At 34.7% G+C, this 17,768-nt stretch overlaps 1 protein-coding gene across 2 annotated transcripts in view; it reads left to right on the top strand.

The window, feature by feature from the left end:
• mio (GATOR complex protein mio) overlaps positions 1 to 17,768 on the top strand; it is a 61,639-nt gene that overhangs the window by 6,954 nt on the left and 36,917 nt on the right. For both annotated transcript variants that reach the window (XM_081741260.1, XM_081741261.1), the window contains exon 2: positions 11,299 to 11,435. In XM_081741260.1, coding sequence (XP_081597386.1) covers positions 11,315 to 11,435 — 121 coding nt within the window. In that variant the 5' untranslated portion in view covers positions 11,299 to 11,314. The remainder of the gene's footprint in view (positions 1 to 11,298; positions 11,436 to 17,768) is intronic.

Raw genomic sequence — 17,768 nt, forward strand, 5'->3', positions numbered from 1 at the left:
AAACTAGAAATCAGAGCTGTGGGGTTATGTGAAACTGATAATGTTGAGGGCACAGATTTACAATTAGCAAATAATAATTCTTGTGATGTCTTAGATAAGATAGATAATAATGTGCAAAATGATACGGCTGCGTTAGAAGCGCCTGAACTTAGGTCTCATTCAAATATTAGTAATGATAATTTAAATGATGAGACTGATGATTGTTCTAATGATGAAGTAGATGTAGATGTAGGTTTAGATTTAGTGTTTAGTAGTAGATATTGTATATGTGTCAATAAATACTTGTTATGTGAACCCCAGACAATGCATGATAACGTAAAGCATAGCTCTTGGATGTATACAGGTTATGAAAAGAATCCATATGATAGGGTAGCGAAGTCTAGTATAGTTGATACGATAAAGATTTACATAATGAGTGGTGATGACGTTTATGATTTCCTTGATATTGATGACAAAAGAGCAGGTAGATCTCAAAAGAGGAGAAAAGAGATAGGAAAAACTAATTCGATATTGTTTATGGATATTAATGTAAACGGATCGAAACTGTTTAAGTGGTTAGTAGGAAATTGTTCTAGCCAGGGACGAAGACATAAGCTAATCGGAATGAGTAGATCTCAAAAAGGGAGAAAGGAGATAGGAAAACTTGACTTGATATTGTTCATCAATGTTAATATAAGTAGACTGAAACTGTTTAGATGGTTAGTTGGAAATTGTTCTAGTCAGGGGCGGAGACATATGATAACTGGAAAATATTGTTGGAAGTGGCTAGAAGCACTCCATAGGATAGGACAGGCAAAAGTCTCACCGCCTGTATTAGCGCCTCCTGCAATTGAAATTGTAACCCTGAATTTTGTTTTCTTCTTTGTTGTATTTCTATTGGTTTAAGTTATGTTTATGATGTTTTATAAATAACGTAGGAGGTAAAATATTATAAATAGACATGCATTAACAAAATGGGGATTTTAGAAATTCAATTTAGAAACTTCTCTTTTAGTGGACTTAGTTAACATAAGAACTGAAATTTTGTAAAGGAGTGGCAAGTTGAGTCAAGTTCCTTTGATTAGTGAGCATAATAATTTCAGCTTAAATAAATAAATAAATAAATAAATCTTCCGGTTTGGCTAAACCCGCGGAATAATTTCTGTTTAAAAGGGATTGTTAGGACTAATTCAGAATATTCAGAAGTTGCTTACGTACCAGTATAGTATGCGGTACCGGAAATGTATAGTTTAACAGTATAAACCTACCTGTTAGTTAATTCCGTTCGGGTCCAATGATCATTCCTTTGTCTTCTTCAAATGTACCACTCCGTTGTATCGCCGCATTCGTTGATCGCAGCAGAATTGGTTGATAATATTAACAATAATAACAATGAAGTTTCCCATTTTGTTAGCCATTTCGGTCTTAATTCGTGAAAACAGATTGAGCAGTTATCATTAAAGGAAAGCGATAATTGCTCAACTGAAACTTCTCTCCTCAAAACAATATTTTGAATGTAACATGAATTCGGTTCGAGATGAAGTGAGTTGTACTGTCTTCCTTGGAAATTTATTGACGTATTTTGTTCTCAAGGAAGAAGGAGGAAATACAGCGAATCGAAATATAAGTAAAATGTATCTTGAACACAGGAGTCGAGCTGAACTTTTTTTTTAAAAAAAATAATAATATTTGGCAAACTTTCTAAATTTCTTTTCGTTCAGATAAGATTGACCTGTGCCCAATATATATATATTTGAAATGCGGTTTCGAAAAAAAAAAAAAAAAAAAAAAAAAAAAAAAAAAAGATAGTCTTCCTCTAGTATACCAGTATTTGTAGTTAGGAATGAAGGCTGAACTATTGATAGGTTTACTTCTTTTTATGATTTGTGATGTGCTTTAGTTCTACCTTGGACGAACATATTATTATTTGGAAGTCACTTTGAAAATTTTTAACCTTTGGGAAATTTTGCACTAAAAATTAAGAATAAACGTCAGTCCTTTCTTAGGCATTCTTTCTTGGCGAAGGAAATTCATTCCTCAGTTTGCGGCCTTAACAGCGCCATTTTTCGATTTGTTAAAGAAAGACAGAAAATATTGTCTAACTGAGGAATTGCTGAGTAGATTCCAGCAATTGAGAGAATTGTTGAGTGAGCCTCCAGCGCTCAGCCAACCTAATTTCGATCAACCGTTCCATTTATTTTCAGATGCATCATTGGAGAATTTGGCTGGCTATCTGGCTCAATATGATGATACTGGAGAACTTCTCGTTATCGGCTATACAAGCAGAAAATTAAAGTTATATGAAGTTTCCTATTCGATCTTCCAATTGGAATTGCTGGCAGTATTGTTTCTATGTGAACATTTCTCATACTATATTTTGGGTAGAAAAGTCACGGTTCATTGCGACAACAGCGCAGTGACATACGCTTTTACATTACAGAACCTAGATCCCCGAACCACAAAATTTTTGCTGAAGTTACAGAGGTTCGATCTTCGGTTCGAGCACATTAAGGGAGTGGACAATAAAATAGCCGACATATTGAGTCGCAATACTCCGGAACTCCCTGCCGAACCTGAAGAATACCATGTTAATTCTGTTAATTTTGTTAATTTTGTTTGTTATGATGAGAGTACGTGGTTCACTGTAAATGAGTTAATGCAAATGCAAGAGGGTGATAGGTACTGTAACGAATTAAAGGCGAAAATGTCAGACAGTACCGATTCTCGAATTCGGCTAGTGAACAATTTGGTTTATATTCAAAATTCAAAAACAAAGCGTTGGCTGCTAGTAATCCCAGAGTTATTGATTGAGAGAACGATTAGGAAGGTTCATGAAACGGGGCATTTTGGTGTTAATAAATGTTTGAAATTAGTTCAAGAATTGTTTTCCTGGAAAGGACAAAAACGTACGTTCCAAAAGTTCATCAAGAATTGTGAATCGTGTGCCCGAACGAAGTTCTCCAATAGAATTATTGCTTGTGAGGATCTATATATATTGAGGCAGATAAGCCACATATCAAATTATGCATCTATCTCGTGGAAAATTGTAATATAGCTATGGATTATACTACACCCTTTCAATTGTTGACGTCTATTCAAGGTTTCTGCGTTACTTACCTTTAAGAACTGCCAAAACTGATGTGATTGACATTTAGGAAATGGATTTGGTTATGGTTAAGACCCATTTTCACTCGGATGCATTTAAGAAGGTTACACACAAGTACATGCCTGTATTTACGGGGCCTTTTGTTGTGACTCTAGTGCATCACAACTCAGTTTATTTAAAAGATTTGGAGGGGAGAGAAGTGCCAACTCAAAATCTATCGAATGTAAAATTGTTCAATTGCTCTCCAGAGAAGAGAGAAGAGTTGTTAAAAGACTTTAAGTAGTCATATAAAAAAAAAAAAAAATTGAAAAAAAAAATAAAATAAAAAAATAAAAAAAAAGAGAAAAATATAATGTTGATGTTTTAAGTAGTTAAAAAAAAATTTTTTTTTTCTTAAAGCCGCCGGGAAAAATGTAACAGACCGATTAACGGTTGTTTACATTCTATTTGAATTGGCTCCCGGATTGTAATGTTTACCCGTATTGCAATGTTTACCGGTTGTTCAGGCAGCGTTAAAGTTGGTTCGTGTATTGTAATACTGCACCCTAGTGTTTCCGAAGATTCGTTTTGACGTTAATTGGTTTGTTGCAGATGAAATAAATGACACGAAAAGTGATCAGTTTTATATGAGATACGCAAAAACAACAATAATTTACCACTAAAACTTCGAACTGTTTCTTTCTACAACTGTTTCGCGTTGTTGTAATAATTCCATTCCTAGTTTAATATAGTACAAATTTATTTTATATTTTACCTTACCTCATATACGTATGTCTGTCAATTATTCACGTGATACTACTCGTGTTTCATTTGTTATGCGCCCTGATGTTCATTTGTTACTCATTCTGATGTTTATTTGTTACTCATTCTGGCTATCACTACAAGAGGGCGTTTGAATCGCTATGCGGGCATTTTACTTTGCAAATGGCGACCTGCTTGAACAGTGAGAGCAGCGGTCGTCACAGCAACGGGAAATGTTTTCAAGACGTGGCTAGGTGAGTTTGAAAATTTATGTTATGTGGTTATTTCCGGTAACTATGAAATGTCATTTAATAGATAGAACGGCTGCTTATTTGAATAGAGTTTTGTATAGTAACAGAAGACATATAAATTTATTTTAGTTCGTAGTTGAATATGTGATATTAAAATCGCGCTTATTAAGGTCCGGTGACGCGACTAAGATGACGTAGTTCACCACCATGAGTTAAAGAATACAGAAGGCGGTCTGAGTTAGGCTCCTCTAAATTTGGGAAAATTTGATAGCTAAAACACTTCTGGAAGTAAACCTTGTCTAAAATTTTAATCTTTGGTCAACCTGAATAAGTAGAAAAAAAGGAAAAGAAAAATTGAGGAGCCTGACTTCAAAATTAATTTGAACACCGTTAGGCCCAAGGCCGCCAAATACCATCTCCGCCATTACTGGTGAAGTATAGTAATGGCAAGGGGGATGTAATTTTTCGAAGTTGAAGACAATGGGCCACACGGACGGTCTCCTGCGTTTGTAGGGTACCGAACTGGTGATCCAGTGGAATCAATTTTGGAGTGTAAGAAGTGGGAAGGATTGGACTCGCATAATCTGTGGAACTTTCCTAACTGGTAACATCTTTTCTTTGTTTTCTTGTTCAGTTATGAAGTGCTTCAAGATCACCATGCGTAGTTAAATAGAAAACGTTACGCGTCTTTCAAGCTCATTGTCATAGTCCCCTCATGTACTTATAATTGCATGCCATAAGCATGTATGATCGAAGTATTAAATCTTATGTACTTGATACGTGAACCTGAAAATTTTGTGTGTTGACATGATAAACTTTACTTTGCACGCACTCCTCCATAGTAATGTACTTTGAGTTTATTTTTTTTTCTTTCTGAATGTTTAGGTTAGGTAGGCTTAGTCTAAATACATTGATACATTATGTCCCATAATAGTGTTTTGTTTCGTGAAATATTTGCTGTAGGTTATTTATGTCGGCTAGGTTAGGAAATTAAATTTTGTCCGTGCTTTCGAATTTAATATGTGTCTGTAGGTAGGTTAAATCTGAAAGATGTGTCCCATAATATTTTGGTTAGGTTAGAGAATGTAATTTTGCCTGTGATTTCAAATCTAATATGTGCCTTTCGTTTTGCCATGTGATATATTTTATTTTTTTTTTTCGGGGTGAACTTCACTTTGAACGCACTCGTGATAACTTGACGGTTTATGTTAGAATATTAAATGCTCTGTAACGTATGCCATTGATAAATGTTAATGATGATGAAATTTCTTTGGGAGTGCCTTCATTTATATACTACTGTTTTGTTTTTAAAAAAAATACATTTGTGTAGGTTAGGGAAAAGTATATCGTGAGTGTATTGCCGGTGATAATTGTACTTTGAACGTGTTCTTCCATATCGTGTGTTCTTTTGATATCATTTCGTAATATATTTTGTATGTGCGCTTTCCATATTTCATCGTGTGTTTTTTTTTTTTTTTATACTGATTAGTAATACATTTCTACATGCGCAATACGTGTGAAATCGGGAAAATTGTGCTTTGAACGTGTTTTATTATTTAGTGATGTGCCCTTTTCATAGTATCTAGTAATATACTCGTTGTTTCGCAACATATATTTTAAATTAGCTTCTTTGATGTTGATATCGGCCTGTGCTGATCCGGTGAAATTTTATTTGGACATATTTTCGGATTTAATATCATTATTTCTAAAACTATCACTTCGTGTAACGTTGATGTTTACTTTGAACGTGCCATGATTATAGTTATGTGCCTGTTCATTAAACATATATATTTTGCCTCATCGAAACCAATAACTTTGGAATATGTCTCAACTTGCTTCACCCAACTAGAATATGATTCCTTACGCGTATCCATCCCTCTTCAAGCTTAACTGATTATGAACAGAAACAATAATAAGTTAAAATGATAATAGTTGGAAAGGCGTTTCAATATTTGAACCTGTCGAGTAGATTAATTTTTTTTTTCTTTCACTCACTATACATTTGTAAATATTTCATTCTTCATTGATAGCAGTGTTTTCCACGTTATATATATTATGAAAATGATGAATAGGCTAATGTGAAGTAATAATGCTACTTATTCACTTTAAGTTAAAAGAATGACGTTGTAGTAGTAATGATATGGCCTATGTTTGTATTTTATTTGATATACGACAGGGATAATATAAAGAATGAACGCTTAATTAAGATGTTTATTTAGAAATATAGAAGTAGAGAGGATGGATCGCCAATTTTGTTTTAGTATTAAGAATTTCCTATATGTATCAATGTTGAGAATCATGTTTGATAATACGAATATGTTAAACCACTATGATAACATATTTCCATATAAGATGTTGATAAAGTATCTTTGAGATACCATGATGGAGGCAAATGTTTAATGACACAATTTTTTTTAAATCTGTTATTATGTAATCGTTAACTAATGGCACAAATAAATTAGTCTTGAGAATTTGACTTTATGATTTCAAATGCAATTCATAAACTTGAACTTAGAAGGTTCTAATTGCTTATTTTCTTTATATATACTAATTAAGCTGGACAATGTTGACTCTTATTCTTGGTTGGCCACAAAACAAGAATCTGGAAACTTCTGATGATAAATAATAGCTTTATCGTTGTGTCTTTCTTTTCTTTTGCTAAAGTTAATGCAACCTGAACATTAAATCTAATATAACCTTGATTTTTTTTGATACCGTAAAATCGGACCGTTATAACATCTACTATGAAAGCACTACTATCAATGAAAATGATATATATATATATACAAATGTCTAGCGAGAACGAAAGAAAAGAAAGAAAAAAAAATCTACATATGCTCGACGGGGTCCAATTACTGAAACGCCTCTTTAAAGAATTATTATTATTTTTAACTTATTATCTCTGTTTACAACTAATTAAACTTATAGAGGGATGGATACGCTCTACTGGAGAATAGCAAGTTGAAAAACATTCCAACGTTATTGGTTTCCAACGAGGCAAATATCAATGTAGGCACGAACATTTAATTCCGCACTGTAATTATGGCACGTTCAAAGTAAATATCTACCTAACTGAAAATAAACAAACATAGCACGAAATAGTATTTTGTAAATAGTAATGAACTCCGGAGGTATGTCCAGAGTAAAGTTCTCCCACATCGGCACAGATCTATTACTCGCACTCATCAAGATACGATATTAACATCGGAGGATATGTTACATTCAATTTTTCCTAACCTACAAAACTAAATATATGGTGCAACGAAATGAGATCATACATACGAAATAAGATTTTAAACCACTAATGTATTACGAGATACTATAAAAGGGCACACGACAAAATAATAATAATAGACACGTTTGAAATGCAATTTTATCAACATTACACGTCTTGAATATGCACATGACAAAATATGGCAAACACGGATACAAAAATACATTACAGATTAATATCAAAGGGACACACGACAAAATATAGGAAAGTACGCTCACATCACAATTGTTACCGGTTCTACACGTAAGAAATGGAGATTTTATCTAACCTACATGCATGTATTACAAATACGATTAAAAGACACGTTAATATATATACCAGAGCACTCTCAAAGAAATTTCATCTTAATGTTTACGACTGACATATGAAGCAATATTGAAGCGAATGAAATGAATTAAGAAATACTTAAATTTCTCAGACACGGAATATTCGTATGTGCGTTCATGATAAAGATTTCCCAACAAAATAGCATATATCACATTGCAATATATAAAAGACACGTATTAAATTTGGAAACACGGGTAAAAGCGAATCTAACCTAACCTACATAGATATTATGGATCACACATTTGCAAAATTAGACCTAACCTAACCTACAGCAAATATTTCACAAAATAAGGCATTATCACGGGACATAATTCGAGACATAATTCAGTAATGTATTTAACATAACCGATCTAATCTAAATATTCAAAATTTTCAAGGTACATTGCCATCGAAAGGTACGTACAAAGTAAAATATTACCCTAATATCAACATACATATTTTTCAAATTTACGTAGAGGCACACATAAGATTTAATAATTCAATTATACATGCTTGTAGCATAAGTGGATAATGACGATTGACAAGCTCAGAGACGCGTAACGCCCTTTAGCTTAGTTACACATCCTGATTCTTAAAGATGCCATTTGCTGAACTGCTATACTGTTTATAAGAAAAATAAGAAAAGATGTTACCCGATTATCCGCAGGTTTCACAGAATAATAGTCCTCTCGCAAAGTAGGTTTCATCTACTTGCTTATTTAAAATCGAGAGATGACTCCTTCGGTACACCGGCTACACACTCCACGAACGTAGAATATCTTTCCGGTCCGCCGCAGCAATCAGCTTCGATGAATTACATCTCCCATTCCATTACTGCATATGTCTAGTAATGGCGGAGATGACATTCGATGGCTTGTGGCCGAAAAAGGTTTTCACTAAATTTTGACTTTTGTTAGACTCCTCCGTATCTATTTCTTCCAAATAACGTCTTAGGTTAGTCTAAACCATGATTTTGACTAGGTTACAGGCCGAATTACACTTTTAGTTACAGAATTTCTAAAATTTTTGGAGGAGCTAACAAGCCATCGTTTTTCCACACTGAAATCTACTAATCCACTGCGTCATCTTACACTCGTAGCCAGGCCTCTATAAACGCGGTTTCTACTATTATATCTTTGATTATAATTCGCATAATTTTACCATAAATACATATCGATACAAGAATCTAACTGTAAAAATCATGAATTTCTATATCTATTTTAATATCTAACTTACCGAAAACTCTATTCAATAAATAAATAATTAAAAGATTATTCTCTCCCGGCAATTATTTAGAAATTGCCATAGTAACGGAGAACTTCCTTTCACCGCCGAGCCGCCATCTTTTACACTGTTATTTCCACGTATAGCGATTCGAACGCCCTCTTGCGGCAATAACCAAAGAAATCGCCATGTTAGCAGTAATATAGTGTAACAAGTGACCGTCGAGCTAATTCACAAACGAATGAAATCTAATAATAAAACTATATCAAAATATTCGGTAAGCTTTAGTTGTATCTAGTCTTACTTATACTAATTGTTCTAAAATACTGTATAAACTGTAAAGAAGCAGTCACCGGTAAGAGTTAGATTTAGAAGATTTCCGAATGTGTTTATATACGTATATCATATCAAAAATTGAGTGCGTGTATTCTTTTGGTGCCATTCCTTGTACTAACAATACAAAACAAATTAACATTAAATTAGTGTAAACTTACACGTAACGAAACTGAAAACAAATTAACATTAAATTAGTGTAGACTTACACGTAACAAAACTGGGCACAGTAATATTATGCGGGAACCAACTTCGACTTCAACCGGTACACATAACAATACGGATCCAATGTAAACAAACCGGTAATTGGTTTGTTACAGCCAGGCCCACCTAACAAATGGAGAACAGCTAATAGAGTCAGACTGTTCAAGACATTTACAGACAAAATTTGTCAGATCTATCTATAATATGTACACTAGGTATTTCTGCTTTTCCTCCGGCTCCGCCACTTCCCAGTGCGCAATGAAACTTCCCTCTTCTGGAAGAATACGTGGTACGAAGGAAAGTCTATGTAGATTTAGAATAATAATACTGTAGAAATTCTTTTACTCTGAGAGTAATTCTACTACGCATTCTTACGTGGCAGTATGGCATTCAAGTATTCTATAGTTATACCAGATGGACTTGACACCTAGTTATTCGTTCCAAGCGCTGCTATCGGCTGAAGGAATTCCACTCTCTAAGGCTCTCTCGCTTAGCAACAGCTTAACTCTTATTGGCTCAACGCTTGTGTGTGTCGAGGGTGTGAAAAGGCATAGCAACAAACAAAATAAAAAAAAAAGTATTGATGTGTTGATTTTGTGGCAAAGTGATTTTTGTTTATTTATATAAACACTGTGACTGCAAAGTAGTCTGGCTAGTAGATTTTTTTTGACTAGTGAGTACTTGCAACCAGGATTTTTCAAGCCCTGAGTATTGATTATGTCTCTTTACCCCGATTGAATTTAGTGTTACGTGATTTACCTCTTTTTTTGTTTCTGCTAATATGGTGATGACCCAGAAGAGAGATTAACTTAAATATCTTACGATGCTCTTGGTTACAGATAGGGAAAGTATAACTTCAATCTTAGCAATATTCCTCGATAGTTATTATTGAAGTCCATTTCGTCATCTTTCTTATGTATAGGCACTATACCGATTTTCTTCCATCCCGTATGAGTTTCAGAGTTATTCTTACTATAAAAATGAAAGTCACTATGTTTGCGACTTAATAATTCTTGAACCACCCGACCGATCTCGATCAAAATTTCACCGTAGATGAGGTTAGGGCCTGGGATGGATTTTATCGTTCCACTTTGACAGTACATAGGAGAGGGGGAGATAATAAATAAAACTTAATAACTCTTGAACCACAAGACCGATCCCAATCAAATTTGCGGCAAAGATGAAGTTCGGGCCTGGGATTGTTTTTATCATTTCACTGTGATGGCACAGCGTAGGGGAGGGGAGAGATCTTGAACCACGAGACCGATCTCGATGAAATTTGCCGCAAAGATAAGGTTCGGACCTGGAATTGTTTTCATAATTTCATTTTGATGGTGCAACGTAGGAGATGGGAGAGATGTATAAAAATAAATCAAACTTAACTCTTGAACCATGAGATAGATCTCGATCAAATTTACCGCATACATGAAATTCGGGCGTGGGATTGTATTTATCATTTCACTTTGACCTTGCGACTTAGGGGTGGGAGAGGAGGATATATATATATATATATATATATATATATATATATATATATATATATATATATATATATATACATTTGTGACTTAATTTTTGAACCACGAGAGCGATCTCGAACAAGTTTTCAACATAGATGACGTTCCTTGGAATGATTTTTATCATTTCACTTTAACGGTGCAACTTAGGGGGAAGGAGAGACTTTTTAAAATGATCGAAAATGACCAATATTCGTGTCGAATCTATAGTTTTCAGGGTCACTGAGACGAACAATGACACTTCCGGTGCAGTTTAAATCGAAATTCAGCCCGTTATATTCTAAATGAAACGTATTCTTCCCGTGCAAAGAACAGGTATTCTACTACTTAACTATAAATAACGTTTTTTTATTCTTTTTTCAGATCTAACTTTTCCACCATGAGTGGAGTAAGATGGGAGGTACAATGGTTAACCGCCCACCCTGTTAAATTTATAACATGGGGAACTGAAATTTATTTGTACGAAGTGAGTGATATAAAGGATGCATTTCAAGGATCCGGTAAGTTATTACAGTATAATTGTAACGGATTACTCACCTACTAATGTTCCTCAATCAATTTTCCCTCCTGTATTTCGAGAGTTACAGTCGGACACACTTCCTCAGACACACACAATGGCTGTAAATTCTTTTTCACAATATGATATGGTAATAATTTTTGCATTAACAGTGCTAATTTAAGAACCATTACATTTTTTTTTTTTTTCAGTAGTGATGATCATTTCGCGTTCCCTGTATATTGTAAGCTACTCCTATCATTTTACTATTTACAATAATATATAAATACGAGGCATGTCCTGAAAGTAAATACCATTTTGAAAAAAAAAATATCTAAAACAGTTTTGTTCAAACCAAATTTAGTTTTATGTCAAAGAGCACACCTTAAACTATTTTTCGACATAGCTTTCGCCAATGTTCAAATACTTGTCAGAGCGGGTGATCAACTTGTGAAAACCTCCCTCAACGAAATATTCAGCCAGTGTTCGGCAAGTACGCATCATTTCATTTGAAAGTCGGCGCTCCGCGCATGCACGCTGGTTTCGCTGCAGAGTTCTAGTGGTCAGGGAAAAGGACTGGAAATCAGGGAAATTTAATAAAATAAATTTTTTCTAACATTAATTGTACATCAATTTCAGCTTAGCATACCATTAATGATAACATTATGGAACGTTGCTCAGATTTTTATGGGTGGTAAGTGGAATGTACGTATGAGCAATTGATTATCGTTTGTCTCTATAGAATAAATGTTCTCATATATAAATATTTACCGTTATTTATTCTCTCAACGTCATCCGACACCTGTTATGAAAGTCAGGAAATTTCCTGCCAGAGGCTAGGGAGAAGTCAGGGCAATAGAGCTCTCCAGATCAGTTGGAACCCTGCACTGGTTCATTACCTCTTCACTGATGCCAGTACGGTTGAATTGTCGCGAGTTACTGTGTTCTGTAATCGTTTACAATGTTTAAAGTAACAGTTGAACCCACCGACTGTGTGATTCGTTGTGTTCTCCGGTTTTTGAATGCAAAGAATGTTAGGCCGGCCGAAATTCATCGTCAAATTATGGAGACTTACGGTGAAAATGCATTGCGTGATGTCATAGTTGGAAAATGGGTGAAGCAGTTCAGTGAAGGGCGGATAAGCGCTTTGAAAGTGAAGACTACGGGAAAAACGGTGTGGAGTTAGGTTGTTATCAGTTGCGGAATGTCTCTTTGAGGAAGGTTTGCACAAGTTGATCACCCGCTCTGACAAGTATTTGAACATTGGTGGAAACTATGTCGGAAAACAGGTTAAGTTGTGTTCTTTCATGTAAAAATAAATTTGGCTTGAATAAAACTGTTTTAGACGGTACTTGCTTTCCGCACACGCCTCGTATATACCTAATGATAGTGTACTAACCTATTATTTATACACTTTTTCAATGCATTTATATATATATTTTCCATTTTTTTTCAACAAATAAATTTTTAATAATTCGATTCCTAGTCCTAATCATTTTCAAGGCGACGTATCTAAATCAAACTGTATCGAGTAAAGCGAAAAATTTTGTGCTCCTTCGAATTGGTTCAATTCATTTTCTTTCTAAAGTCAGCCATTTTTGAGAAATTGGCAAAAATCGAATTAAGGTGCCTGTTCGTTCGCTATTTTTCCAAAATGATTGCCTCAGCATATGGATCAGTTGGGAAAGACAAGCACTTAAAAGCAGAAAGTTATTCATTATTATCTATAAAAAAATTCAGATCTGTTCCAAGCCAAACAAGTTAATGTCTCATATAAATGATAATATATTATTATTATTATTATTATTTTGTTTCTGGCGTTTTTTCTACTTTGTGTTGTGTTGAAGTCGATTTTTTTTTTTTTTTTTTTTTTTCAAAGGAAAAGATTTTAATTTCAAAATATTCCAGAGATCAAAGAATAATAATATGAAATCTGCACATTTTTTCTAGGAAGTCAAAACACTAGTTAGTAAACTTTCCAACGATTTTCAGATTGTCTTTATTCTTACCTATAGCCTACGACGTTATACTATTTTAAACAAGGGTAATATAGATGCTTTACCTTGTTTATTTCATCTTCAAGAACTTTCTTGAAATTTTAGTCACTTATTTTCAGTCTTTCACCAAGGAATCTGCAAGAATTTGTTCCTACAATCTATGAAGAGATCAGTTGTTTAGTTTTAATTTTTTTAGAACCCGTAGGTCTAAGGAGCAATGCTTTTCTAAAACGATTTGACCTTCATATGAATGACTTAATCTCTTGAGAAAGGTCACAGTATAAGTGACGAAAACCGCTCAAACAAAGTCTTAAAAATATAATAAACAAGCTAGATCGGTTTTTGAAAAATATTTACGACATCATAATTGATTTGAAAGTAAGTTCTTTCATAATGGGAATTACATCAACAATAAAGACAGTTTTCACCAATAAGTAATTTCTAAATATTGTAATATACCATGCACTTGTGTTTACAAACATTCTACACATGCTGCTATTTATAAACAACAACAACATGCACCATACGATGGAGTACTATACCTCACGTTGGAGTATTACATGTAGCAGACGACGGAGACTACAGCGACACCACGGATCACATAACGACAAGGGAACAGCAGTGCCACCGCCTCACCTGGAGCGCTATATAACGGAGAGGATTCCATGGACAGTCACCAGTATACGATTGGTCAAATCTTTCTTGGCTTGCAGTGAAACTTAGGAAGTACCTACCCTAATCCAAAGCCTTAGTTTGCAGTGGAGCTAACAGTTCTTCTCCTCCTGGCTTGCAGTGGAGCCTTGTGAAAGACTTTACGTCTCTTTCTGCTTGCAGTGGAGCCTTGTGAAAGACTTTACGTCTCTTTCTGCTTGCAGTGGAGCCTTGTGAAAGACTTTGTCTCTTTCTGCTTGTAGTGGAGCCTTGTACAAGACTTTACGTCTCTTTCTGCTTGCAGTGGAGCCTTGTGAAAGACTTTACTTCTCTTTCTGCTTACAGTGGAGCCTTGTGAAAAACTTTACGTCTCTTTCTGCTTACAGTGAAGCATTGTGAAAGACTTAACGTCTCTTTCTGCTTGCAGTGGAGCCTTGTGAAAGACTTTACGTCTCTTTCTGCTTGCAGTGGAGCCTTGTGAAAGACTTTACGTCTCTTTCTGGTTGCAGTGGAGCCTTGTGGAAGACTTTACATCTCTTTCTGTTTGCAGTAGAGCCTTGTGAAAGACTTTACGTCTCTTTCTGCTTGCAGTGGAGCCTTGTGGAAGACTTTACATCTCTTTCTGGTTGCAGTGGAGCCTTGTGAAAGACTTTACGTCTCTTTCTGGTTGCAGTGGAGCCTTGTGGAAGACTTTACATCTCTTTCTGTTTGCAGTAGAGCCTTGTGAAAGACTTTACGTCTCTTTCTGCTTGCAGTGGAGCCTTGTGAAAGACTTTACGTCTCTTTCTGCTTGCAGTGGAGCCTTGTGAAAGACTTCACGTCTCTTTCTGCTTGCAGTGGAACCTTGTGAAAGACTTCACGTCTCTTTCTGCTTGCAGTGGAGCCTTGTGAAAGACTATGTCTCTGCTTGCAGTGGAGCCTTGTGAAAGACTATGTCTGTGCTTGCAGTGGAGCCTTGTGGAAGACTTTACATCTCTTTCTGCTTGCAGTGGAGCCTTGTGGAAGACTTTACATCTCTTTCTGCTTGCAGTGGAGCCTTGTGAAAGACTTTACATCTCTTTCTGCTTGCAGTGGAGCCTTGTGGAAGACTTTGCGTCTCTTTCTGCTTGCAGTGGAGCCTTGTAGAAGACTTTGCGTCTCTTTCTGCTTGCAGTGGACCCTTGTCGGGAGCCTAACCCCTCTCTGCTTACAATAGAGCAGCGCGTATCCTACACCTCCTCACGTAATTCGCTACTGAGGAATCCTTCCCAAGACCGTCTGGTCGAAGGGACTCTATACCTTTTTTATATTTCAGAAATCTACATTATTGTGCCATACTTGTAGAGTACTGTATATAGTAGATTTTATGATAAAACCGGTAGTGAGAGATGATTCCGAACTATAATTTGTTCTACCAAAGCTCTACCTACCCCTATACACGGAGAACATTACAATATTGAATAATTGCATAGAGAAATTTCAATATTATTTTTGACTTCGCCAGTTGAAAAGTTATGTATGGACTGGTGAGTACCTTTAATTTATTTATTTAGTACATACTTAGTTGACTAACTATTTTGTATCTGCAAAACTATTTCCAGATATGAATCTCGTTTGATCTTAAGTATATACACAATCTTCTATGTCATCCATATCTATTCTCACTGTTCCGTCTCGCTCCGACATATTTATTTTTTGCGCCAAATTATTTAACACACAACCATATACGATTACTATAATTATTAATTTAACACTGAAACATACATTCAAAAATAAATTCAAAATTTAATAAATGTCTACAAAATTTATAAACGTTAACAATTATGATAATTACTCTACCACTACTCCACTACGTTCTACTACAAAAATACGAGAGGTAACAACCCATCAAGAATTGCAAGGCACCAAATCTAGATTTGAATCCTTCATAAAAACATTTACAAAAACGCTGACTTTTGGTTTAGTCAAATTTAAACAGACATACAATTTTTTTCCAAATTTCGTAAATTCTCAATTAACCCTATTATTGACTCTCATATAAAAATTCTTTCCAAAATGACGATCCGATAGTAACAACGTGGACAAGCAAAAACTGGACTCAATTAAAACAACGTAGACAACTAGGATTACCAATTTTTTTCTATAAAGGGTAAGAATAGTGAACCGCTGAGTTATCTCAGTTAGAAAATACAGTCACAAATAAATTTAATGTGGTTAAGTTGCAATTTCCTAAATTTAAAGTGAATGAGTTGCAAACCAGAATCTTGTTGCAACGCTACCACACTTATTTCGAATCCGCAATGTAACGACTGCTAACCAATCTATAATGGCACAAATTAAACGGAAGCATTGTAGATCCAACACAGCGGGCGGCTTCTAAAGGGGTCAAACATACCTAAGAAACACCAATTATTTTTCTTACCTTTCTTTCACACCTAACGATAACGTTAACAGAACCTCTTTCATTCAAAATTATCAGGTGAAGCAAAAGAACAGAATATATGGTTGAAAATTCGAATAATAAACTCTCATAAACAATTCTATAATTTTATTTTTAATAACTTTAAATAGAAATTTCAACAATAACAACAAATCAGAGTTTCATTAACGAGCAAAATTCTAATTTTATAAGTAACTCGAATTTCCTTTTAACAAAAAGAGCTCAACAAGTTAAAAATTTACACTTTCAAAAAAAATTTTCGATTAATTATTCTCACCCTATTCGAAATACAATAACCAATTAAGATTAAGTTTCCTTTTTCCACAATTTTATTCAATTGATCAACCAAAAGTCAGCCTTCAATGGTTACACAAGTTTACTTTAGAATAGCGAATCTATGGAAAATTTCGTAATAAATCAAATAGGAATAATCTTTAAATTTAATCGCGTTAAGCAATTAATGTGAGAAAAAGGCTTCTAAGTCGTATTTGCTTCATTTAATTTAATTAATTTGAGTCGAATTCAACTAATTTTTCGTTAATTATTATCATCTACAAGTAGCGTTATCGAAATCTTGCAATTCAACATCAATGCACAAAAGAGGGACGTTAACTTCTGCGGAAACCAATCGAAAAGAAAAAAAGCTGAAATAATCGGCCTTCGATCAACAGCCAAAATTGAGACTTCAATTAGTCGACCACACATACATAAATTAGACAAAGACAAAGGATTTTTCTACAGGTTTGACTTAATTACACTTACCGTATACTGCTCCCAAAGGTTCCCTTTCTCTGGCTTCAATTATAACACTCAACAAATGGGTACTTCGAATGGACAAACAGCCAAAAACGAAGGCAAACAATACATCCCCAGCAAAGAAAAGTTCTGTCCTTTTAAACCACTCTTATAGATGGTAATAATAACTCCAAGATAGCTTTTAATTTTCTCTTTCAACTCCAAAAATTTAGTCACAGAAATCCAAGTCCAACAGATATACACGAACTTTCACAGTCGAGTCACGTTAACAGGCTCAGTTTGACACCAATACTATCCGCGTTAATTCTGGCTTGCAACTGAAGCTTCACGCAACGACCTTCAGCCACAAGACAGAAGCGCAAGGATACTCCATTGAGTGCTGACGTAATACATACCCAACTGTTCTTTCTTTCTCTTCGCTTATCGCTCAGAACGAAATTACAAATTGCATTCAAATATATTCCTTTTAAATAACCACATATTCATTATTTTCCATTTTCTTTTTTTAAAACAA

The sequence above is a fragment of the Thermobia domestica genome, chromosome 15 (genome assembly GCF_964235325.1).
Source record: "Thermobia domestica chromosome 15, izTheDome1.hap1.1, whole genome shotgun sequence".
NCBI classification, from domain to species: domain Eukaryota; kingdom Metazoa; phylum Arthropoda; class Insecta; order Zygentoma; family Lepismatidae; genus Thermobia; species Thermobia domestica.